This window comes from Mangifera indica, chromosome 5, assembly GCF_011075055.1.
Source record: "Mangifera indica cultivar Alphonso chromosome 5, CATAS_Mindica_2.1, whole genome shotgun sequence".
Lineage (NCBI taxonomy): Eukaryota > Viridiplantae > Streptophyta > Magnoliopsida > Sapindales > Anacardiaceae > Mangifera > Mangifera indica.
The window spans coordinates 10,572,927-10,600,193 of NC_058141.1; the positions used below are offsets into that span (position 1 = coordinate 10,572,927).

A 27,267-nucleotide genomic window follows, 5' to 3' on the forward strand; every position below is an offset into this window, starting at 1 on the left:
AATGGTGCAGAAGATGGGGAGGAAAAAAAAAGAAACCTAAGAAAGAAAATATAAAATTTTAAAGTTTAGTTATAAGGAGAAATTGTTGGTTTTTAAACTTAAAAGAAAAATAGATAATTTTTTTATTATTTTTAATATATCACTAATTTTATATATTATTACCTTGAAATTAATTATTTCTATTAATTTTAATAGTTTATAGGTGAGAGTTAGATTTTTGATAATTATTTCTGTTAATTTTTATAGTTCATCAAACCTTGGGTGTGCACTAGTTATTTGGCCAAAATAAAAATACCCACGGACGCCCACCCTGTCAAATTCCTGAGAACCCACTCACACCGTTGCTGCGGGTTTTCATACTCTTCGTATCAAGCCAATTGTATTGACTTCATATCAACCCACTCACACTGTTGCTGCGGGCTTTCTACCTTTGGCGCTTTAACCTCCGTCCTCCTTACATTCATATCAGGCCAATTGTATTGACTTCTCCATTTTCATACACTTGAAGTTATGGGAGTTGATTACTACGATATACTGAAAGTGAGCCGGAGCGCCACGGAGGATGATCTCAAGAAGTCCTATAAGAGGTTGGCCATGAAGTGGCACCCTGACAAGAATCCGGTGAACAAGAAAGAAGCGGAAGCGAAATTCAAGCAGATATCTGAGGCGTATGACGTGTTGAGTGATCCGCAGAAGCGTCGGATCTACGATCTGTGCGGAGAGGAAGGGCTGATGGCCACGGAATTTGGTACGCCGTCGTATGAGAGTAGTAATTCGAATTCTGCATTTAGGCACAATCCGCTTGACGCTGAGGATATTTTAGCCGAGATTTTCGGCGGATCGAGCGGGAAGAAGAGCGGCCCTGATAGGAATAGAAGCCCTTATACGGAGGTTAGGAATACTTCGGTAAGTGTAAAGCCGGCGGCGATTGAAAGTAAATTAGTGTGTAGTTTGGAGGAGCTTTACAAGGGCGCTAGAAGAAAAATGAGGATTTCTCGTGTGGTTCCGGATGAATTCGGGTAATTTTTTTATTTATTAATTTTTGAAAATACATTTTTAGTATATTTTAGGGATTGGATAAATTATCTACTTTTATTATAGATTTTTGTGGCGAATTTGATATATAAGCATGGTAGGTGAGCAGTGTAATATGTATGCCTTCATTTTGAGTTGGTGGGTAGGATTAATTGAGATTATCTTGACGTAGTTACTGGTTTATTAATTTGCAGCTTTTTAAGATTTTTGAATCAGAATCATAGCTTGAAAAAACAAAAGGGGAGAAATTGTTATGGGTAATATGTGGCCGGGAAGAAATTTACTATGTTGAAATTTATCTGTTTCTTATGATTTATGTGTTCTTTGGGGTCATTTTTGGCTTTCATTGCAACTTTCAAGTTCAGTTATAACTAGGGGGTGAGCTTACCTTGTTACTCTGCTATAAAAGTGAGAATCGGAATTTGAACGAGAACCGACCGGTTCCTAGTATTTAGGAACCCTACTCAGAACCTATGAGGATAGTTTTCTACCTGGAACCTGTCAGGTCGTTTTGTCTCTAAAACTCTTCATAGAGATTCTCCTTCCCACTATCCCCACGGTAAGCCATCACCAACACCCCCACAACACATCAGTTTACCATTGACACTCAATCGTAAAGCCATCCACCATTATCCACAAACTAACCACCATTCAACAACCAAAAAACATAAATCAAAATCAAAACATCCATTCATCCAAAAAATACAGAGGAAAAGAATTTGAAAAAAAAAAAAGAAAAATAAAGGAGATAGCAAAGTGTTGTGGCTTACAATAGAGCAAAGTGTCACTCAGAAAATCAGTAGTGGAATCGAAAATTCCAAGCCTGCCATCCCCTAAATACTCAATAGCAACCAAATTCACTTGTAACAACATAAATCCACTCATATTTTCCAAAACTGTGGTGGTTGGCATTATGGTTTATGGCAAATAGAAATTCAACTGACTGAAAAAGCCAAAGAGGGGTGACAAATTGTGTTTAGGGTGGACAACATAATTTTTTTGAAAAAAAGATATCCAATCGGGTACCCTATATTTGGTTATAGGGTTGATTCTGGTTCTTTAGAGGGTTAGAAAAGTAACCTACCTTAACAGTGCCGGTTCTTTAAAATTTGAAACTAGATCCAAAATGCCGGGTACCTGAGGGCTTGGTTCGACCTGGTTCTTTTGCTTTTTCCTAGTTATATCCTTGTCCACTTTTGGTGTGTGGTCTGTAAGTTGTAATCAGGTTGCTGCTGTTGACAGAGATGTATCTATTTGAAATATTTTAGAATATATGATGGGATTGGAAATATCTTAATCATTTAGCAGAATGTGTAACACAACTTGTAGAATGGCATAATATTGACTTACATTTCTTTCCTTGAATGCGGCTTTATTAATTTGCTATCAGTTATTCTGGATTGATAGAAAAGTATCTGTCTTGCAGTAAGCAGAAAACTGTGGAGGAAATCTTAAAAATAGATATTAAACCTGGCTGGAAGAAGGGTACAAAAATCACTTTTCCCGAAAAAGGTAACCAAGAATCTGGTGTCGCTCCAGCTGATCTTATTTTTGTTGTGGATGAGAAACCTCATGCTATTTTCAAGAGGAATGGGAATGATCTGGTAGTCAATCAGAAAATATCACTGCTAGAAGCTCTTACAGGGCAGACTTTTAGTGTGCCAACCCTGGATGGAAGGAATCTCATCATCCCAGTGACAGATATAATTAAACCAGGTTATGAGGTGGTGATCCCAAAGGAAGGAATGCCCATCTCAAGAGATGCTAGCAAGAAGGGAAACCTTATTATTAAGTTTGATGTCATGTTTCCGTCGAGACTCACCGATGAGCAGAAATCAGATTTGAAGAGTGTGTTGGGTGGAGGAGCTGATAAGTAGCTGGAAACTCAAGCCTGAGGTGTGACAACTATCTCGTATTCCTGATCGACATGGGGTCAATTAGATGTAAATATGTTGAGTCTCCCACAGTTGAATTGAAGCAGAAGATTGTTTATAGTAGGAAGAATATTAAAGAGGTTTGCAAACATTATATTGTTGATAGTATATGATGGTAGGAAAAACGATCATCTTTAATTCTCTGCTACTAGTTTTGGCACAAGATAATGCTTGCCTTCTAATTGGAATTTGTATACAGGTAATGTGGTGGTAGTTTTTGGTTAATATTAAGGTGAAAAACCTTTTGTATGATGCCCATATTTGCAAGGATGAATCATAATCTATTGTATGAGGTCCATTTTTTTTCTTGTTCTTGCAGAATTTGTTTAGTTTGCACCTCCTTATTATCTCCCTTAATTAGAATCAGGTGGGAAGTGGTGTGGCCAATCCTTCAATATGGCAATTGGCAAAATTCTTGAGGCAAAGGACTGTGAAGTAGTTGGAAGTATCCCCTCCATCTTATTATGTTCTAACCTTTTCTTTTAATAATTGGAATAAATATTCTCTCAACTTCTTGTGATTTTGAAAATGGTTATTCCATGCATATATTGAATTCATAAAACATATGCGTTATAAACTCTGGAGACAAGTAATGGCAATGAACTTGCTGGAATGTATCTAAATTTACAATTCACAGGCATTGTGGTTGGTACATATTCTTTGATTTGCACTTTTGTTGTATCATACCTTTCTCCACTCTCAGAATCTGCCCTGTTGTGGGATTGAAAGTTGAATCTCATGGTGTAAAAAGAATTAGGGTGTGTGTGGTTTGGATAATTTTTTATTACTAAAATTGAAAGACTATCGTAAAACTAAATTATCTAAAAGTTTACTATCAAATTCTTTCCCATTCTTAATCGAAACAATGGTTGGCATCATACAAAGAGATCTTCATATTAAAATGTTTCTTTTTTTATTTCTTGAATTCGTGGCCTACTTGTGAAAATTCCTCCTCTAGCTCTGTCTAGATGTCGCGTGCCATATAATGGTATACAACACTCCAATGGAGCTTTTCGTTATTAAGGGTGCATTTAATCAAAGTCAAGTTTTTGGAACCCTAAAAAGCTAGTGAATCGATATTGAAGAGTTAAGTAAAGAATCTAACCTCTGATTTGTGTAACTAATTGTATCGATTTTGAAGAGTTTAGTAACGAGATATGACTTTTGATTTGAACAGTTAATCGTATCAACTTCAAACAGTTAAATTTTGGCAATTTATCATCTATGAGCCTAACATTGATTTTGATAGGAATGCATTCATAAGCCATGTTGAATAAGAAATGTTGTATAATTTGAATACATAAATAATGTATTATCATATGATTGAATGTTATTTTATTTTTAATTTAAAACCATTCGATTACATGATGATATATTATCTGTACACTTAAATTATATAAAAAAACATGTACACATAGTTTTATTAATTGAATAATTAGTTCCTTTGAGCTGGTGTGAAACCAATATTGGTAAACTGATAATGAGGTGGCTTCTGGGTCTTGCTTGTCACCCCTTTGGTTGATGTGGTTTCTCTTGGGAGAAGTAGAATACTTCTCTATATATATCATAATTGAGTTTTTACGTAGTCCAAACAAAATATCTAAAATCAGAAAATATTGCTACTAATTGTTAATATGGTATATTTCCTTAATAAGTTTATAGCTTACAGGATTTAGGATGATCACAAAACAAAGCTGTTTACTGAGATTAAACATACATAATAAAGAAAATCTTATTTAGCAAACACTGAGTTTCAGCCACTTATGGTGTGTCTGTTGTCTATAGAGCCTTCATTTATTTTAAGGCAATAACATGGTATGAATTAATACTTGTAATCATTAAAAGCTCCTGTGTTTCTCAATTTTCATCTGCACTTCTTCCTTTTTGGCTCCCACCACCCTATCAGTTTCTTTCCCTTTCTTAACAAAAACCATGGTTGGCAACACATCAATCTGCTCAAATTCCCTTGACACCGCCTGTTTTCATCAATAAACTTATAAGCAAGCATACATCATAATCGTGTTCAATGTAAAAATGGTAATTATTTACCATCAGCTCATCGGTATCAATCTTGAGAAACGAAACGTCTGAATACTTGGCAGCTAACTCTTTGATATATGGTTCCAGCAATTTGCAAGGTCTACACCATGGAGCAGTGAAATAAACGACCATCTTCATCACCAAAATCAAAACCATATTTAACCATTAATATTAAGATAATAAATATTAACACCATGCATGTATTTAATGAAAAGAAATGTTATTGGGTACTCACCAGCTTGTTGCTTCCTTTGTTGGCATCAAACTGAGCCTTCCATTGGTCCTTGGAATGACACTCTACGAGCTGGTTGGTATTTACAAGGCTGAAGCCATGTGGGTTCTCGAGCTCAGACATGTTTGCTCCCATCTTTAATTTCTGAAAGAAAAATCGCTTACAACTAACAAGACAAGGGCTTCAATTTGGTTTGGAGTGAAAAGTGTGGTGGTGGGGATGGCTTTATATAAGTTTCAGGACTCATGTTACGATCTCAAGTATCGATTCCATGATAGTGGCTATTTATTTTCGGCCAAGAGACTTACTCCCAGTCTCCCACCCAAGGTTTGGTGTAAGTCTATTGCATCAGTTAACTTTTGAAAACTCATATACTTCCCTAATTATATTAAAACTATCCACCTAAGGTTTGGTGTAAACCAAAACTTACACCCGCTGACTTATTTTCATTGATTTGTTAGTTTTTAAAATTAAGATAAAAAGAAGAAATAAAATTTTCTTTGTTTAAATAAAATTTCTAAATAATGATTTTACTCTTGATTGTAACAATCAAAATTAACATATGAATGAATATTATTTGAGTTTTTGAAAGTTAATGAATGTGAGATTGATTTTATACTAAACTTTGGGTGCGAATATCTTTAGGCCTTTATTTTTTGAAAAGGTTTTTAAGGTTGGTAGGGCATTTAATTCTATATTTTCAGCATGATATCTTCATGGTCTAATCTTATGACCACAAGAATTAATTACGGAATAAAACGAGATTCATATATTTTGTTATGGCAAAAGGGTTCTTTTTGTTGCAGGCCGTCAATTGTAAAGCACCATGTTTTAATTATTTATGATTTTTTTTTCTTCTTTACACTTTAATCTATACCCTAAGAATCTAACCTTACGAAATCATCCCCTACCAGTATGTTAGTGAGAATTATTAACTGTATTGAACAAAGGAACCAATACAAGGTGATGGCCATTGCAACATGTTTGAGTTGTCGACAGATAATAACGGTAAAAGAGGAGCATTCAATCGTTTGAAAGAAATAATACAAACACCACTTTGTTAAAAAGCAATGTTGACATGTATAAAATGAAGTAAACCATCTGGGAGAATGGGCAAATGGGTAATGGCTATAGGAGTTGGTAATCTGTAAGTGTTTGTAGGCCAAAAAAAAAAAAAAAAGGAAGAAGAAAAAGAGCAAAAAGAGCAAAAAGAGCAGAAAGAGAAGATGCGTAGGCCATTTACATTTAAATTTTGTGGCTGCTGAGACAGCATCTTCCTTTATACGTCTAATGGTCCTTAGGAAGAACAACTTTACTGGTTCGCTGTAACACCGTTGTCATGGAACACTACAATTTTGCCCGGTGAGGACAGAAAACTAAAGGCAATAGCAAGATAATGGTGGGGTGAATTTCTTCTTTTTGTCGGGGAAAAAGGACATTGCTTACATTGAATAACCTTTATTAGTTTAATATAAACATAAATATAAATCAAATTTGAAATCATATTGTGACCAATTTGGATATGCATGAAATAAGGAGGAGAAAGAACAAAATGGGGAGGAATGTGATTGAACTAGCTTTTTTAAATTCACTCATTTCAAGGAAGGAAAGGGTTGGATAACTTATGAAGCTGAGGCAAAATATGTAAGTGAAATAAATGAGTATTCAACTAAATACAAATAACAATGTTTGATTTTGGTTATTGTGGCTTACGTTATTTCATATAATTTGATGTTCACATTGAACATCCTAAAATGCAGAATGAAATGATAGGGTTGAAGGAAAAGAGTTCATAAAAAAGAAAAATCATTAACTGCAAATGAAATTTGTGATGAAGTTAGACCTGGCCACGGGCCGGTTTGGCCCGTGAACCAGACGGAAACCGGCCCGGATAAACCTGGAACCGGAACCGGCAGACCCGGAACCGGACTGAACCGGAACCGAAACCGTGGCTCTACGGTTCGGTTCCGGTTCACATAAATTGGAACCGTGGAATCGCCGGTTCACACCGGTTTATGAACCGGCGGTTTACTATGATGAACCGAAAAAAAATTGAAATTTTTTGAAATTTTTTTGATTTTTTTTTGAATTTTATTTAAAAAGGCAACGGTTCCCTGCACAGGGAACCGTTGCCTTTTGAAGGAAATTGCAGGGGACCAATCCCCTGCAATTTTCAGAGAAAATCAGAGGACTTGGTCCCCTGCAATTTCTCTGAATCTCAATTTACCCCCCCTATTTTTAATTTTTTTTAAAAAAGTTTTTTCCTATATATACTCCTCCAAATTCCATTCTCTCAAATTTCAATCTTTCTACTCTCTCACTCAATCCTTTAAATTCTCATTCTCATTCTTTAAACTCTTAATACTCTCTCAATCTTTCAATTCAATCAAATTTTCTTAAATTTAATTAAATTCTTTCTTAATTTTTTATTAATTTCAATTTCAATTTTAATTTTTTTTATACAATTCATAATTAATTATAGAATTTATTTCTATAATTAATTTTATTTATTATTTTTTAATTATCTTTTATAATTAATCATATAATTTATTTATATAATTAATTTTATTTATTGTAATTAAGTCCAAGCCTTTCTTTTAATTTTCAATTATTGTAATTAATAATTTAAAAATTAAATCAAGATCATGTATTAGAATTAACTGTTCAATATCAATTTCAAACCGAAACCGTCGGTTCTGAACCGGGGCCATGAACCGGAACCGGCGGTTCTGAACCGTGGACGAACCGTCCTGTTACGGTTTCGGTTCAGGGTCCTTATATTTTCGAACCGTGAACTGGCGGTTCCGAACCGAAACCGGCGGTTCATGAACCGTGGCCAGGTCTAGATGAAGTGCTTGGAACTTAGTCGGGCTATTTTAAAGGACTTGGGTATGGGCCACAGCCTAAAAAGAAAAGAGGACTAGATCTTCAAATTAACAGACTTGATGATACTCTTAAAAAATCTAAAGATAGGTTTAAAGAATTAGAGGAGAGAAATATTGTAATATCCCTTTCTAAAAGTACTACCTACTAAAGGAGAAATATTACGAATTAATATCTGGAGCGTCTATTTTTTTTCTTTTATAATACTTTAACATAAATGCATCACTAAAAGTGTTTAGAAATTATTCTAAGAAAAATAATAATCTGGAAACGAATAAAAGATGTACATACTCATATGAAAACTCATATGAAAGTATCTGAAAATATGGAGTAATCATATACAATTGTACCATCATCTCAAAAAGTTAAAAATCAACAAGAACATAAGACTATATGCATGTAATATAAACCAGAGGTAACCTGCTCCAATCAGATCTACTTTTGCTGACCTAACCTTGCCTTGTAGCTACCTCGATTACCTATACCTGCAATCATGAAAGAAAAGGAAGTGAGAGATAAAAACACTCAGTAAGGGGAAAGAATTAAGTAAACTATTTTCTTTTTTATTCTAACTCAGTCTTGGGACTCAACCTCACTCATAACCCCCATAAGAACTCGAGGGGATAATCTAGTTCATGCTTTATTATTTGGGTCATACTTTGTCCCATCTGGTGTCTATTTGATACTTTCTAGAAGTTGACTTTAGGGACTTGACACTTTTCTAAGCTCGATCTCTCTTCTTTTCTCTCACTACACTATTTTTGAATTTGAATTGAGCTCTACTACGAGCAGACCCTACTGTAGATTTATGTCTTACTACGGACGTGCCCTATTACGGACGGTGTAGTGTAAAGTGTCCCCTTATAGTTCATAGCATGCATGCGTGCCTTATATCTTACTATTCTTGCTTCCATCCAATTTTATTCGTAACTCATCAGACCATATTCTTGAGATAACCCCTGAATCTTGAGCCCCAAATTCCTTTTCTTGTTTTTCTTCTTCTTTTCTTTTTCTCTCCTTTCTTTCCTTTCTTTTCCTCTCTTTCCTTTCTTTCTTCTTTTCTTTTTCTCTCCTTTCTTTCCTCTCTTTTCCTTTCTTTCCTTTCTTTCTTCATTTCCTTTTTCTCCTCCTCTTTCCTTTCTTTCTTCTTTTCTTTTTCTCTCATTTCTTTCCTCTCTTTTCCTTTCTTTCCTTTCTTTCTTCATTTCCTTTTTCTCCTCCTTTTCTTTCTTTCTTTCTTTCCAAAAATTGCAAAATACTGTTCACAGAACAGTCATTTGACAGGACATCCTTCTTTTTCATACAATTTAATAGCCAAAACAGTTTCTAATTCATACAAACTATATATCATTGAAAAAAGGATTCAAAGATCTTTCTAACAAACTATAATAGCACTCATAATTCATTATATAAGACAGTGAAAATGTGAGATGAAATCAGTGGCAAAAACAAACTCTCCCCTGTTTATTTGATAAAGTAGTCCTTTTGGTTCATACAATATTTAACAGTCCAAATGATCTCTAATTCATACAAGCTATATGTTAGTGGAAAGAGGATTCAAAGAGCTTTCCAACAAGCTATAATAGCACGTATAATTCCTCAGATAAAATAGTCAAAACGTAGGATGAAATCAATGGTAAAACTGTAAATATTATGTAACTCTCTGCCATGAACAAAATTACACACATAGATATCCCAAATGACAAAACAATATCTCTCAATTTCAAAATAATCATTTATAACATAAATCCAAGGAACCAAAAACCTAAAATATACAACATATCAAGGATGATACCTCTTACCTTGTTTCAAGCCAATTTTTGCAAGTTCGCTTTCCCTTCCTTGTCTTGCTTCCTTTATCACTAAAATCACCTTAAATCAATACCAAAACACACTAACATATTCATATAACATGTATCAAATATATATAATCATAGGTAAAAGGGAAAGGAAGGAGATCTTTTGGTTACCAAAGCTTTCAAAATGCTTTTTTGTTTCCTTTTCTTATTTTGTCTTTCAAAACCCCTTCAAGTTCTTCTTTTATCTTCACAAAACAAAAGCAATTAGCATGGAGAATGGTGGCTGCTGGAATGGACGGAAAGAAGAGGGAAAAGTCTTGAAGTTTCTTTTGTTTTGTCTTTTTCCTTTCTCTTTATATACATCTTTACCTTTTTCTCTTTTTTTTTTCTTTTTCCTTTTTTTTATTTCTTTATATATATATCTAGAGAGTTATATATATACATATATAAATAAAAACACATACATACACGTGAATATATATATATATTCTCGAAATAGGGTCAAAAAACGTAATTGCCCCTGAAACATATCTGAGGGTATTACAAATATTAAATATCAAAAAAAGGTAGATGAACTAACCGTTCACTTAGAATGATAAGAAAAAATGTTATAGATGTTGTTAGTCGCTGGAAATCATCCATATGCTTCTTTAAGGTAAAAGTCATAAGTAATTTGTATTTGATGCAGCCCATATCATTATATCAACTGTTCTAGATACTAAAATTCTAATACACAATGATTAGTTATCCTTGATGCTATTATAGAATATCTGGAAATTTGAGTTCACGTTCTTTTGATACTCATTGGAAATGAGTTTTGCTAAAATTAGAATGGATGTAGTTCTATGGTTTCATTCTTCTGATATACACTGAATACAAATTTTAATTATCTCACTGACATATTATGTAACAAAGAGTTTATTATGTGTTTCCTATTAATATAAAATGTAAAATATCCCTAATTGTCTGGGTTATCTCTACTTAATATAGAGTATATTCTAACTTTCTAAACTTTCGTATTGATTGGAAGAGAATACATAACTAAATGGGTCATGCAACTCATTGTAAGAATAGGGAAAATGTATACATACTTAAGCCTGGAATGGGAGGAGGGGCTCCTAGAAAATGCATGATAAATTTTGATCAATTTGATGCATTGATTTCATATGGTTTTGATTTTTTATTTGCTTGGTATAATGCTTCCAGATTTTGGATGATAATGAAAATGTTATATGTTCAAAAAAAGGTTTAAGCTTACCGTTATCATGAATTTATTATATTTTTAGTTTAAGATATATTATATGTACATGTGTGATACTATGTTTAGGATTTGAATTTTTGAGGCACGAATATGATTAGACCCCTAAATTCAAGAAACATTTGCCTTGTGATTGACCCTTTGAACTTCAAATATGGCACAATTTCTTTGGTGGTAGAATTGAACATTTTGGTTTAACACAATCCATTAGTGACTCTTTGAACATTTTCTTTTAAATTCAAGAAATTTTTTATTTTCGATTCACAATACAATTAAAGACATAAAAAATTGTCTTCAATTCACTACTTAATCAAGGACAAAAAAAAATTGTCCCTAATTTATTATACAATCAAGGACAAAAAAAAATTGTCCTCAATTTGTTACACAATTAAAGACTAAAAATTTTGTCTCTAATTCATATTCAATTAAGAAAAAAAAATCTTGTCTTTAATTCATTATACATTCAAGAACGAAAAATGTTATCTCTAATTCATTATACATTCAAGGACGAGAAATGTTGTCTTTGATTCATTATACATTCAATGATGAAAAAAATTATTCCTAATTTAATGTATAATCAAGGATGGAAAATTTTGTTCCCAATTCATTATATATTCAAGGACGAAAAAAATTATCTTTAATTCATTATACAATCAAAGATGAAAAATTTTTGTGCGCATTATCAATTGATAATGCATCTTTTTGACTATTTTATTTTTTTGTTCTAAAAGACTTTTTAAGACTGAAATTTTGAGTTTTTAAGACAAAATTTTTTGTTTTTAAATTAAATATTTGTTACAGTGGATAACCTTATTCGTTAAAAGGAAGAGACATAAAAATGCTTCTGCAAGATAATAGCAAAACCAGAAAGAGCAATGCTATGTATATCCAATTTTGATACATAATTTATGTATATAATGATGTGTCATCATGTAATTAGGTGATTTTAAAATATGTCACTATATGATAAAAAAATATATAATCATACGATAATATCCTATCTGTATACATAAATTATATATCAAAATTGAATACACATAGTTTTATTGAACCAGAAAGTCATTGATTAGGCCACTTGTCTACTTTTCTTTTTGGCGTTTGCAAACTTTTTATGGTCGGTGCTGACAGTGATGGGATATTGAGTCAGCAGCAAAATTGTGGTTCTGGGTTTCTGCCCACTTGTTTTTACTTTTTGTTATTCGATTTTCCAGCATCTAATTCGTAGTTGAGACAATGACTTGATTACAATAAATGTGTGGAAGTAGAAATAAAATTACTTCAAGGGTGAAATAGGCTAAGTATCTTGTACACTTTATTCATTTATTTAAGACAATTGACTGGACTCTCGTTTTAGCTATTCTAGTAGGCCACTAGTGTTTCCCACTCTCTCCTTCTTCTTAGTCTTCCCTCTGGTCTACAGATCTATTTCTCTTGCTAAAAATCTTGTTTTTGGTTTGTTTCTTCAAAATTTTGGTCGTAAGTTGAGTCGTGGCAGTACGGAGAGGAACGGCTGATGGCTAAATTTGGTAAGCCGTCGTATGAGAGTAGTAATTCGAATCCTCGGGATATATTCGCCCAGTTTATGGACCTACCGAGCGGGACGTTTAGCGGCCCTGATTGGAATAGAAGCCTGGGAAGTGTAAAAGCGGCGGCGATTGAGAGTAAATTGGTGTGCAGTTTGGAGGAGCTTTACAAGGGCGCTATAAAAAAAATGAGGATTTCTCGTGTGGTTCTGGATAAATTCGGGTAATTTTTTTTATTTATCAACGTTTGAATGAATTTTTTACTTTTGTTATAGAATGTTGTGGCGAATTTGATATATGGGCATGGTAGGTGAGCAGTGTATGTCTTCATTTTGAGTTGGTGGGTAGGATTAACTGAGATTATCTTGACGTAGTTACTGGTTTATCAATTTGCAGCTTTTTAAGATTTTTGAACAAGAATCATAGTTTGGAAAAACAATAAGGGAGAAATTGTCACGGTTAATTTGTGGCCGGAAAGAAATTTACTATGTTGAAATTAATTTGGTTCTTATGATTTGTGTGATATTTGGGTTCAGTTTTGGTTTTCAGTGCAACTTTCAAGTTTGGTTATAACTAGGGGGGAGCTGATCGGGGTACTCTGCTATAAAAGCTAGAAATGGAATCTGAACTAGAACTGACCCAGAACCTGTTAGGTCGGTTTGTCTCAGACACTCTCCGTTAAGGTAACCTACACCATATTTGGTTTTAAATCCGGTGCTGGGGCTGGTTCCGGTTCTTTAGAGGGTTGGAAAAGTTAATGATTTTAAAACTGGATTGGACCGGCCGGTTCAATTGTTTGAATCGGGAATCAACTCTAATTCTGATTGGGTTAATATAAGAAAAAGAGTTTTTAATTGAACTAGTCAAACTCAATAAAAAATCAGGTTTGATTAGATATGATTAAAATTTTGAATACTTTTTGAAATTTTAATTATTTTTAAATAATTTGATTATTTTTATTAGATTAAATGAATTTTTAGAGATTTATAAGGAAAAAGAAAAAAATTATCTCATAACTATTAAAATGTCTTCTATAGATAATAATTTACAGAATTATGTTTTTTTCTGTATCATGAGATTGAGACTTTTTTATTTTAATTGTTTCATTAAAATTAAATAAATAATTATTACTCTTTAAAAATGAAATATTTTAATCTTCATAGGTGTGAATATCTTGATTGATTTCATTTTTTATAAATTTTTAAATAAAATCTATTTATTATAATTTGATAATAAGTTGAACCATGAATCAGTGAGATAATCAATTTGATCACCGATCTGATTTTAAAAACATTAGGAAAAGTAACCTACCTGCAAAGTGCCGGTTCTATAATATTTGAAACCGGCTCCAAGAGGTTTTGGGTCCACTTGGTCGTTTTGCTCTTTCCTGGTTATGTCTTTGTCCACTTTTGGTGTGTAGTAAGCTGTAATCAGTTTGCTGCTGTTGACAGGTGTATCTATCTGATATATTTTGGAATATAGGATGGCATTGGCAATATCTTAATCATTTAGGAGAATGTGACACAATTTGTTGAATGACAAAAAATTGACTTACATTTCTTTCCTTGAATGCGGCTTTATTACTATCAATTATTCTGGATTGATAGAAAAGTACTTGTCTTGCAGTAAGCAGAAAACTGTGGAGGAAATCTTAACCATAGATATTAAACCCGGCTGGAAGAAGGGTACAAAAATCACGTTTCCCGAGAAAGGTAACCAAGAACGTGGTGTCACTCCAGCTGATATTATTTTTGTGGTGGATGAGAAACCCCATGCTATTTTCAAGAGGGATGGGAATGATCTGGTGGTCAATAAGAAAATATCACTTCTAGAGGCACTTACAGGGCAGACTTATACCATGCCAACCCTGGATGGAAGGAATCTCATCATCCCAGTGACAGATATAATCAAACCAGGGGATGAGGTAGTGATCCCAAAGGAAGGAATGCCCATCTCAAAAGATGCTGGCAAGAAGGGAAACTTTATTATTAAGTTTGATGTCATGTTTCCGTCAAGACTCACAGCTGAACAGAAATCATATTTGAAGAGGGGGTTGGGTGGAGCTGATGTCTAGTTGGAAACTCAAACCTGAGGTAACAACTATCCAGTAGTCCTGATTAACATTGGGTCAATTAGATGGAATTATGTTAAGTCTCCCACTGTTGGAGCAGAAGAATGTTAAAGAGGTTTGGAAACAGTATATTGTTGATAGTACATGGTGGTAGGAAGAGTATCATCTTTAATTCTCTGCCACTACTTATTTTGGCCCAAGATAATGTTTGCCGTGTAATAGTAATCTCTATACAGGTAATGTAGTGGTAGTTCTTATTTAATATGTAAGGTGAACAACCTTTTGTATGATGCTCGTTTTTGCAAGGATGAACCATAATCTATTGAATGGTTAAACATTTGCCCTTTGAAAGTCTGCATTTCTTCGAATTGATCACTAATCTTATGAAAAATAAAGAAATGATAAAATCTTATTTAGCAAATATCAATGAGTTTCAGCCATTTTTGGTGTGTCTGTAGTCAGTCTACAGAGCCTTTGTTTGTTTTAAGGCAGTAACATTTTATTAATCAACACTCGTAATAATTAAAAGTTCCTCTATTTCTCAATTTTCATCTGCACTTCTTCCTTTTTGGCTCGCACCACTATCAATTTCTTTCCCTTTCTTAACAAAAACCATGGTTGGCAACACATCAATCTGCTGAAATTCCTTTGCCACCACCTGTTTTCATCATTAACTTGTAAGCAAGCATACATCATAATCAGATTCAATCTAAAACTGGTAATTGTTTACCATCAGCTTATCGATATCAATCTTGACAAACGAAATGTCTGAATACTTGGCAGCTAACTCTTTCAAGTACGGTTCCAACAATTTACAAGGTCTACAGCATGGAGCAGTGAAAGAGACCACCATCTTCATCACAAAAATCAAAACCATATTGAGTCAGTAACATTAAATAAATAAAAAAATATTACTAATATTAAAACCCCGTATATAATGAAAAGAAATGTTATCGGGTACTCACCAGTTTGTTACTTTCATTGTTGGCATCAAACTGAGCCTCCCATTGGTTCTTGGAATGACACTCTATAAGCTGGTTGGTATTTACAGGGCTAAATCCATCCGAGTTCTCGAGCTCAGACATGCTTGCTCCCATCTTCAAAAGGTAATTAAATAAAGTTGCGGCTTAATTTCTCAAAAGAGCTTTGATTTGGTTTGGAGTGAAGCCTGTGGTGGTGAGTATGGCTTTATGTAAGTTTCAGGACTCATGTCATGATCTCAAGAATTGATTCTATGATATCGGGCTGGCTCCAATATGTCCCATTGGGTCAAGCTTCAATTGTAATTACTGTATAAAATGGGATTCATGTATTTTAATTTGGCCGAAGGGTTCTTTTTGTTGCTGGCCGTCATTGTAAAGCACCATATTTTAATTATTATTGACATTAATATTTCTATAATTCTTTCTTCATTACACTTTAATTTATACCCCAAGAATCTAACCTTATGAAATCATCCTCTACCAATCTGAGTATTGAGAATTCTTCTTTGTATTGAATCGAGCTGTCAACAGGTAACAATGATAACAAAAGAGCAATTAATAGTTGAAAGAGTTAAAAGAGGAGATGAAGATGACAATGCAAAGAACCTAATTAGAAAAATAAGAAACGAATAAATGACCAAATAAATTATGTGTTTTTCTTTATGATTTATTGTGTGTGTTTACAAATAAATCTTCGCATATTTATATATACTTAATATTAAAATTTAAATTCAAATAAATCTAATGTCAAAATTTAAACTCTAAATTAAATCTGATATCCAAATTTAAATTTAAACTAAATCAGATCTCAAATTTTAAACTTAAATATAATTTAATCTAAAAACTTGGTTGTGTTGACGAGGACCACTTGGTCTTATCTAACATTCCTGAAAACATGCAGATGATAGTCTAAAAATGTTAACCAATTGGTCAATTAAAGAAATAAAGTGAATAAAAAGTTAACCTCTAATAAGTCATTTGTAAAATGAAGTAGTAGCTGATACCAATATACTTTATGGGAGTGTGGAAGACTGGATTTGTTGTCAAGTATAGAGTGGAAAGATTATCACACCAAAAGAGTTGGAGGTTGTGGTAGGGAGGCGCAAAGTTCTCAAAGAAGATATTCAATCCATATAATTTCGCTTATAGTATCTACTAAGCATTTATATTCTATGTCAATGCTAGATTGGGCAACTATGTGTTGCTTGTAAGAGCACCATGAGATGAGGTTGCAACCTAGGAAAATAGAAAATCCACCAACTGAGCGACGATCATCACTGGTACTTGCCCATCTTGCATAGGAGAATCCATGGAGAGATGTTGAGGGACTACGTGTGAGGAGAATGTTGAGTTTGGGTGTATTTGCAATGTAATGAAAGATGCACTTTCTAGCTTGCCAATGAGTAGTTATGAGAGCATGGAGGAATTGACATGTCATGTTGACTAAGTAGACAATGTCTGGCTGAGTGAGAGTTAAGTAATGTAAGACACCGATGATACTTCAATATAACATAAGAGCAATCATCTTCTTGAATTGAGAGAGGTTCATTAGTGGAGTATGGAGTAGAGATTACACAAGCAAAAATATCCAAAGTGAACTTCCCTTGATGAAGTAAGAGTCCTTCTTAAGTTTGTTGAACTCCAACACCGAAAAAATAATGAATCAGTCCCAAGTCCTTAATAACGAAATCTATATGTAGTGTATTAAGAAAACCAAAGAAAGGAGCATTGGGAGAACTTATAAGAATGATGTTGTCAACGTAGACTAGAATGAAAATAGTAAACTCATAAGTATGCATGATGAACAATGAAGTATTAGCCGCAAAGATAATAAATCCTAGTTGTGTCAGAAAGGTATTTAACTGTTGATATTACTCAGGAGAAGACTATATAAGACCATACAAAAACCGACTAAGATGACAAACATGATGTGGACGAGAGAGGTCCTCAAAACCAGAAAGTTGAACTACGTATATCTCTACATTAAGAAAACCATGTAGGAAGGCATTGGAGAGGTTATACTGGTATTTATGCCATCCATGAGAGTAGGCTAGGGCGAGAATAATCTAAACAGTAATGAGCTTTACCACAAGGCTAAATGTCTCGATGAAGTCAACACTAGCTTACTAACGAAAACCTTTCACCACAAGATTAGTTTTGTACCACTCAAGAGAACCATCAGATTAAAGCTTAACCTTGTATATCCATTTACAACCAATAGATCGAACATGAGGTGGTTGTACAACGAGTTCCCAAGTGTTATTACGAATGAGAGCAATGTACTTAGCAATCATAGCATCGTTCCAATAAGAATGTTGGGATGCTTGAGTGAAGTAGGTTGGCTCAATATAGGTGTGAGCACTAGCCATAAGGGCAAATGTGTGATGGCAAGTTAGTGTATGTCGAGCTATAGTATCATCCCATAGTTAAGTAACCATTTGATATGATGTGGTAAAAGGATCTAATGTTGGGGCAGAGGGTGAAGAAAATAATGCAAGAGAGTCAAAAAGTGTTGTAACCAAAATTTTAGTGGAAACTGGTGAGGAAAAAAAAGTAGGTTTCATTAGAGCTCATATTGGTAGTAGTAAGAACACTGAAGATGAGCTAGATGATTGTCTCGCAAGAGAAATCACTTTGTTGTAAGAAAAGTTGGTCTCATCAAAAATTACATTAACTACTATATAAAACTTCTATGTCTAAAGGTAGAGGTAATAGTAACCCTAATAACTAGGAGAATACCTAAAAAAAAAAATGCACTTTTGAGAATGAGGAGCGAATTTGTGTTGTGCATTAGGTCATAAGTAGAGGGAAACAACATATTCAAAAACTCGTAAAGTAGAGATATTAAGAGGAACATGAAAAAGAACATGCCAATGGGAGAGATGTCTAATGACTAAGGAGGGCAACTGATTGATCAAATGAACTATAGTCTCGAAAGCAAATTCCCAAAAAGATAGTGGACAAGAAGCTTGAGTCATCATAACAAGACCAATCTACATGATATGACGATGTTTCTACTCGGCCATTCCATTCTAAAAAAGGGAATATGGGAAGGATACATATGTAGTGCAATGGACAAAAACTAAAGGTATTGTCACACTAAATAGCTTATAGTCTACATTAAAGTTGGTTCTCGGCAAATTTATGAAAGATGAGAAAAACATTGAGAAATTTAGAGCGACAAGTAATGATAAAACCAAGTGAAACACAAGAAATCACCAATAAAACACATATAATATTTACAACTATTGAATGAAATTTCTAAAGATGGATCATAAACATAAAAATGAACAAACTGAAGGAAGTAAGATGACTTAAACTGGGTAAGAAGATGAGATATGACTTTTGATATCAAAGAGTTCAATAACGAGATATGACTTTTGATTTGTTCAATTAATTATATCGATTTCAAGCAATTAAGTTTACACAATTTATATTTATGAACCTAACCTCTGTTTTTTTTTTTTTTATGGATATCAATGCATTCATAAGCCATAGTGAAAAATTAGTTCCATTCAGTGGTGTGAAACTAGTAGATCAACTATTTTGTTGGAATTGATCAATTGATAATGAGGTTTGGCTTCTGGGCCTTGCTTGTCATCCCTTTGGTTGTTGGGGCTTCTCTTGGGAGAAGTAGAACACTTCTCTATATTTCAGAACTTAGTATTTACATTGTCTAGACAAAATATCTCAAATGAGAAAGTATTACTACTAATTGTTAATATGATAAATTCCCTAAATAAGTTAATAGCTTGCATGATTTAGGATGATCACAACACATAGATGTGTACTGATATTAAAAATTCACGATAAAGAAAGCATAGTACAAGCTACATTAATCATATGAAAATTAAAGAAATGACAAAATCTTATATAGCAAATAGCACAGACTTTCAGCCAGTTCTGGTGTGTCTGTGGTCTATAGAGCCTTCATTTATTTTAAGGCAGTAACATAGTATGATTTAATACTTGTAATAATTAAAAGCTCCTGTGTTTCTCAATTTTAATCTGCACGTCTTCCTTCTTGGCTCCCACCACCCTATCAATTTCTTTCCCTTTCTTAACAAAAACCATGGTTGGCAACACATCAATCTGCTCAAATTCCCTTGCCACCGCCTGTTCTCATCAATGAACTTATAAGCAAGCATACATCATAATCGTATTCAATGTAAAAATGGTAATTATTTACCATCAGCTTATCGGTATCAATCTTGAGAAACGAAATGTCTGAATACTTGGCAGCTAACTCTTTGATATATGGTTCCAGCAATTTGCAAGGTCTACACCATGGAGCAGTGAAATAAACCACCATCTTCATCACCAAAATCAAAACCATATTTAACCATTAATATTAAGATAATAAATATTAACACCATGCATGCATTTAATGAAAAGAAATGTTATTGGGTACTCACCAGCTTGTTGCTTCCTTTGTTGGCATCAAACTGAGCCTTCCATTGGTTCTTGGATTGACACTCTATAAGCTGGTTGGTATTTACAAGGCTGAAGCCATGTGGGTTCTCGAGCTCAGACATGTTTGCTCCCATCTTCAATTTCTCAAAGGAAAATTGCTTACAGCTAACAAGACAAGAGCTTTAATTTGGTTTGTAGTGAAGAGTGTGGTGGTAGGGATGGCTTTATATAAGTTTCAGGACTCATGTTATGATCTCAAAGTGTATTCCATGACAGTGGCTATTTATTTTTGGCCAAGAGACTTACTCCCACCCAAGGTTTGGTGTAACTCTATTGCATCCGTTAATTTTTTAAAACTTAAACATCTCCGTAATTATTTTAAAACTTTCCACCCAAGGTTTGGTGTAAACCAAAACTTACACCCATTGATTTATTTCCACCAAATTGTTATTTTTCAAAACTAAAGTGAAAAGAAGAAATAATTTTTTTTTTGTTTAAATAAAATCTTTAAATTATAATTTTACTCTTAATTATAATAACCAAAATTAACATATAGATACGTATTATTTAGGTTTTTAAAAGTTAATAAGTGTGAGATTGATTTTATACTGATCCTTGGGTGCGAATAAGTCTTTAGGCTTTTTATTTTTTTAAAAAGATTTTTAAGGTTGGTAGGGCATTTAATTCTATATTTTCAGCATAATATCTTCATGGTCTAATCTTATGACCACAAGAATTACTTACGGAATAAAACTGGATTCATATATTTTCATATGGCAAAAAGGTTCTTTTTGTTGCTGGCCGTCAATTGTAAAGCACCATGTTTTAATTATTTATGATTTTGTTTCTTCTTTACACTTTAATCTATACCCCAAGAATCTAACCTTATGAAATCATCCTCTACCAATATGAGTAAGTGAGAATTATTAGGTGTATTGAACAAAGGAACTAATACAAGGTGATAGCCATTGCAACATGTTTGAGTTGTCGACAGATAATAATGATAATAGAGGAGCATTAAATCGTTTGAAAGAAATTATACAAACACCACTTTGTTAAAAAGCAATTTTGACATGTATAAAATGAAATAAGCTAACTGGGAGAATGGGCAAATGGGTAATGGCCATAGGAGTTGGTAATCTGTAAGTGTTTGTAGGCAAAAAAAAAAAAAAAAAAAAAAGGAAGAAGAAAAAGAGCAGAAAGAGAAGATGCGTAGGCCATTTACATTTAAATTTTGTGGCTGCTGAGAGAGCATCTTCCTTTATACATCTAATGGTCCTTAGGAAGAACAACTTTACCGGTTCTCTGTAACACCGTTATCATGGAACACTACATGTTTGCCCACTGAGGAAAGAAAACTAAAGGCAATAGCAAGATAATGAGAAATTATCACAGGCCACTCAGGAATCAAATGTTCACAAAAAAATAAAAAGAAAAAGAAAAGAAAGATTAATGGTGGGGGGAATTTCTTCTTTTTGTCGGGGAAAAATGGGCATGGCTTACATTTTTCTCTCTGGGATAACCTTATTTGTTAAAAAGAAAAGATATAAAATTGCTTCTGCAAGATAATAGCAAAACCAGAAAGACATTGATTTGGTAAAGGGAGAAGGACTATTTCCCACCCAACTTTTGATGCATTCTCAAATTGGCACCCACGGCAGATGAAAATCCAGTTTTCCCACCCGTGAGCTGTTAAAATGGATGATTTCTGTTTGCATAAGGGTAAAATGTCTATTTTACCCTTGTTAGATGAAATGACAAAAATACCCCTCAATTTAATTTCTCAAAATTAATGTGAGAGTTTTACCATTCACCCCCCTTAGGTTTTAGAAACTAACATTTTCACCCCACGACAGATACAAAATACCCCTCAACTTTAAAAAATAACATTTTCACCCCCAAACCTAGGGTTTTCATATTTTTCAAAATACAGCCGCCCCCCATAACTTTCAAAACTAGCATTTCACCCCCCATAACTTCATCTCCAGACGTCTTCTCCGGCGTCGTTACCGGCCTCCTCCTTCTCCTGGTGCGACGAAGAGACGGAGATCTCTTCATCGCACGGTGCTACGGAGATCTCTTCGTCGCACGGTGCGACGAAGAGACGGAGATCTCTTCGTCGCACGATGCGACGAAGAGACCTCTCTTCGTTGCTCGTCGTCCAGATCTGGGAGATCTGGGAGATCGCTCGTCTTCTAGGTCTCTCTTCTTCTCTCTTCGTCGCTCGTCGCATCTGGAAGACACAACGACGAAGGACGACAAAGCGTCGTCCTTCGTCTATTCTTCCAGATCTGGACGACGCTTCGTCGTCGTCGTCCAGATCTGGGCTAAGAAGGGTCGTCCTTCGTCGTCCTTTGTAGTCGGAGATGGGAGATCGATCGAATGCGTCGGCCGTCGATGGTGGCCGGAGAAGGAGCAAACCCCAGGGGTGAAATCTAAACTTTTTAAACTTTGAGGATGGGTTAGTTATTAGTTTTTAAAACCTGGAGGGGGGAAACGGTAAAATTTAAAAGTTTTAAAGTTTTAAATAGCAAATGACGATTTTGCCCCTGTCCCTAACTGAAAAATTGGACGGCAGTTTGGTCACGGGTGGGAAAACTGGATTTTCATCTACCGTGGGTGCCAATTTGAGAATGCATCAAAAGTTGGGTGGGAAATAGTCCTTCTCCCTTTGGTAAATGCAAACTTTTAATGGTTGGTGCTGGCAATGATGGGAAATGGAGTCAGCAGTAAAATTGTAGTTTTGACATTCTGCGCACTTGTTTTTGTTATATATGGTGGATTTTTCCATCACATGATTTAAACTTTTACTAAAAGATTATATGAAGGTATTAAATGTCTTTGAAAATAAGCTTAGAAAATAGTTATTTTTGTTGATTAGAGGGCGACAAATTTCCTATAAATACCCCCCTCGTCTCTTCATGTAATATACATATTTTCTTCATTTGGGAAAACATTTTCTTTGAATTGTTTTCGCTCTTCTTCTCATCTCTTCTCACTTTTGCTTTAATCTCATTATTCTTATATACTTGGTTATCATCTTTATAACACGTTATCAGCACGATCAGTTCAGATATATTATAATCTTTCCGTTATATCGTTATTCTGTTTATATATTATAAATACGAATATCTCAGTTATGATATCCCAATTGGCCAAAGGACTATTTCCCACCCAAGGTATGCTGTATTCTCAAGTTTCCCCCCTTTAACTATGGAAATACCAAATATCTACCCATGGGCTGTTAAAAAAAATGGATTCAAGGGCAAAATCATCATTTTATCTGTAATATTAACAATAAATTAAAATTTAATCCCCGTTTCCCCCCCTGACCCCCAAAAACTAACCATTTCCCCCTAGACCAAGTTTTGAAAAATAGCATTCCCCCCCCTAGGGTTTAGTTTTCAATCCCCAACACCAAATCCGGAGCCATCGCCGACGACGAAGCCTTCCCGACGCACCACCATGCTCCGACGGCCTCTCTTCTCTCCTCTGGAACACCGATCGGCCCAAATCTGGCGAAGACGACTACCTGAAATTTGAAGAGCTTCGTCGTCTTCGTCTGCGAAGACAAACGTCGAACGTCTTCCCACATCTGGGCCGTCGAACATCGTCGTCTTCGTCTTCCCAAGGTCGTCGTCATCGTCTGGGAAGACGAAGAGCTTCGTCTCCTAACGAAGCTCTTCAAATTTCAGGTCGTCGTCTTCGCCAGATCTGAGCCGATCGACGTTCCAGAGGAGAGAAGAGAGGTCGTCGAAGCATGGTGGTCTGTCGGGAAGGCTTCGTCGTCGGCGATGGCTTCGGATTTGGCATCGGGGATTGAAAACTAAACCCTAGGGGGGGGATGCTATTTTTCAAAACTTGGCCTAGGGGAAAATGGTTAGTTTTTAGGGGTTAGGGGGGGAAAAAGAGATAAAAGTTTAAGGCGTTAGAGTTCCTTTAAATTTAACTGCTCATGGATGGGTATTTGGTATTTTCATAGTTAAAGGGGGGGAACTTGACAATAAAGCATACCTTGGGTGGGAAATAGTCCTTTGGCCTATCCCAATTATCTTTTAATTTCTGTTATGCTTTTATTTAATTTTTCTTTATAATTGCATCCTATTTACAACCCGAAGTTTATAAAATTGTAAATCTGGACTTGAAGTCCTGAAACTCTTGAATCTAGACCTAACGTCTAGAATATTATAAATTTGGACCCGAAGTTTTGAATATTATTTGTAACCTAAAGTTTACAAAATTATGAATCTAGACCTGAAGCCTAAAATATCATAAATCTGAACCCAATGTTCTGAACATTATTTGTAACTAGAAGTTTACAAAATTATAAATCTGAACCTGCAGTCCTGAATATTATTCGTAACCCAAAGTTTATGAAATCATAAATTTATACCTGAAGTCATAAATATCATTTGTAACATGAAGTTTACAAAAACCAAGAATCTGGACCAGAAGTCTTGATATTATTTAAATATTTATTTTTATTGTATTCCATTTATTTGAATATTTATTTATTTGCATATTTAGTTATTTGAATATTTATTTATCTGAATCTTTATTTTTATTATGATAATTATATCCGATTTACAATCTGAAGCTTGTAAAATCGTGAGAATATATATATATAGGCCTGAAGTCCCAAGTTTTATGATTTGTAACTTGAAGTTTGTAAAATCATGAGAATACATATATATGGGCCGGAAGTCCCAAGTTTCATCAAAGTCTATATATAACTAGTAATGCCTCAGAAAGAAGGTTTATACTAGAAATATTGTCTATTTTATCATCTGGATTGTATTATATAATCATAAAGGCAATTGAAACCTACGCAGTATCGAACCAGAAGTTCGTTGATCCAAAAACATTTATACTTTGGCATGACCGTTTAGACTACCCAAGATCTACAATGATGCGTAGAATTATTGAAAATTCACATGGACATACATTACAAAATCATAAAATTTTATTGTCCAATAAACAATTCTGCACCGCCTGTTCTCAAGGCAAATTAGTAATAAGACCATCTCCCTCTAAAATTGGAGGTGAATCCCCATCATTCCTGCAAAGTATTCAAGGGGATATATGTGGACCCATTCATCTACCAAGTGGGTCATTTCGTTATTTTATGGTCTTAATTGATGCATCTGTACAATGGTCTTATGTTTGTTTATTGTCTACTCGAAATGTTGCATTTGCTAAACTATTAGCACAAATTATCAAATTAAAGACACATTTCGTAGATTATTCGATCAAGTCGATACGGCTAGATAATGCTGGTGAATTTACATCCAAAACATTTGATGATTATTGCATGTCTATAGGGATTGAGATTGAACATCCAGTCCTACATGTCCACACACAAAATGGATTAGTTGAGTCTCTTATCAAACAACTCTAGGTAATTGCACGCACTTTATTATTAAAAAGTCAATTATCTACTTCTATCTGCAGCGTTAATTTGCTTGCGACCTTTTTATCATCAATATTCTCCCCTACAATTGGTCTTTTGTCACCAATCTAATATATCTTATTTGAGAATATTTGATTGTGTTGTATATGTCCCCATTGCGTTTCTTTAATACACAAAAATAGGACCCCAAAGTCGTTTGAAAATATATGTTGGATATAATTCACCATCCATTATCAGGTACCTGGAACCATTAACAGGTGATTTTTTTACTGCATAATTTATAGATTGTCACTTTGATGAGACAACTTTCCCATCTTTAGGGGAAAAGAAAATGCGTCCTGAAGTTAGACATGAACTTACTTTGTATATGCCTATCATGTCTCATTTAGATCCTCGCACATCCCAAAGTGAAACTGATGCATTTGTAGATATAATAAAAGTGACAAGATCACATGTTCTAGTTGCTAATGTACCAACAAGAATCAATGTGACTGCTGAACAGTCTATTCAAGTCGTAACTTATCAATCTACCTCACGCCAAAATTGTGATAGACCTGTTGGATCGAAAGACACTATTCCTCGAAAAAGAAAGGTAAATAATCAAACAAATATCAATCATAATGATCCTAAGATAAATAAAAAATTCACACTCTATAATACTCCTCCAAAAGAGGTTATGGTCCTTGAAGTGGCACAAACCCCTGAAGTGGTACAAAATCCTGAGGAACAGAAAAATGAGAATATTGAAATATCTTTAAATTATGTTCATACACGAGAGATGTGGAATCGTGAAACAATTATAATTGATGATATATTCTCATTTGCAGTAGTTATTGAAATTCTAAATGATGATGATTTTGAACCACGTACTATGTCTGAGTGTAAACAAAGACATGATTGGCCTAAATAGGAAGAAGCAATTCAAGCAGAATTAGCTTCTCTAGCAAAACGTCAAGTGTTTGGGCCTGTAGTTCCAACACCTCAAGACATACAACCCGTTGGATATAAATGGGTATTTATGAGAAAAAGAAATGAGAAAAATGAAATTGCTAAATATAAAACCAGACTTGTAGCCCAAGGCTTTTCCCAAAGCCCGGTATAGATAGACTTTGATGAAACATATGCACCTATGATGGATATAATCACATTCAGATATTTAATTAGTTTAACAGTCTTTGAAAGACTGGATATGCATCTAATGGACGTAGTTACTGCTTATTTATATAGAAATTTGGACATTGAAATTTATATGAAACCCCTAAAGGATACAAATTGCCTAAAACAAAAATGGTCAATTCAAAAGGCTTGTACTCAATTAAATTACAACGATCATTATACGGATTAAAACAATTCGGACGTATGTGGTACAATTGCCTTAGTGAATATTTGAAAAAAAAGGGTTATATGAATGACCTTATATACCTATGTGTCTTATCAAAATGTCAGAATCGGGATTTGTTATTATAGCAGTTTATGTTGATGACATGAATTTAATTGGAACTCTTAAAAAGCTCTAAAAAACTACTGAATACCTGAAAAAAGAATTTGAAATGAAGGATTTGGGGAAAACAAAATATTGTCTCTGCTTACAGATCGAGCATAATTTAAATGGAATACTTATCTATCAATCAGCATATATTGAAAAATTATTAAAATGCTTTAATATGGATAAAACTTATCTTTTGA

At 34.1% G+C, this 27,267-nt stretch overlaps 3 protein-coding genes across 5 annotated transcripts; 2 read left to right on the forward strand and 1 right to left on the reverse strand.

The window, feature by feature from the left end:
- The first annotated feature begins 310 nt into the window (after positions 1-310).
- LOC123215850 (dnaJ homolog subfamily B member 1-like) lies at positions 311-3,267 on the forward strand. The gene is made up of 2 exons (XM_044636110.1): positions 311-1,019; positions 2,462-3,267. The coding sequence occupies exons 1-2, from the start codon at positions 511-513 to the stop codon at positions 2,910-2,912; spliced, it is 960 nt and encodes a 319-aa protein (XP_044492045.1). The 5' UTR covers positions 311-510; the 3' UTR covers positions 2,913-3,267.
- A 1,318-nt stretch (positions 3,268-4,585) lies between these two features.
- LOC123215854 (thioredoxin H7-like) lies at positions 4,586-20,389 on the reverse strand. 3 transcript variants are annotated; one of them, XM_044636114.1, is made up of 3 exons: positions 20,174-20,381; positions 5,019-5,141; positions 4,586-4,945 (listed from the first exon to the last, which is right to left on the reverse strand). In XM_044636114.1, exons 1-3 carry the CDS (start codon positions 20,303-20,305, stop codon positions 4,808-4,810), a joined length of 393 nt encoding a protein of 130 aa, XP_044492049.1. In that variant the 5' UTR covers positions 20,306-20,381; the 3' UTR covers positions 4,586-4,807. The 3 variants fall into 3 exon arrangements, with proteins under 3 accessions (XP_044492049.1, XP_044492048.1, XP_044492050.1); XM_044636113.1 differs by lacking the exon at positions 20,174-20,381 and adding an exon at positions 5,245-5,495; XM_044636115.1 differs by lacking the exons at positions 4,586-4,945; positions 5,019-5,141 and adding exons at positions 19,526-19,874; positions 19,948-20,070 and having other exon boundaries at positions 20,174-20,389.
- Positions 12,517-15,126, forward strand: LOC123215852 (dnaJ homolog subfamily B member 1-like). The gene is made up of 2 exons (XM_044636112.1): positions 12,517-12,927; positions 14,331-15,126. Exons 1-2 carry the CDS (start codon positions 12,695-12,697, stop codon positions 14,776-14,778), a joined length of 681 nt encoding a protein of 226 aa, XP_044492047.1. The 5' UTR covers positions 12,517-12,694; the 3' UTR covers positions 14,779-15,126.
- Positions 20,390-27,267: the final 6,878 nt, after the last annotated feature.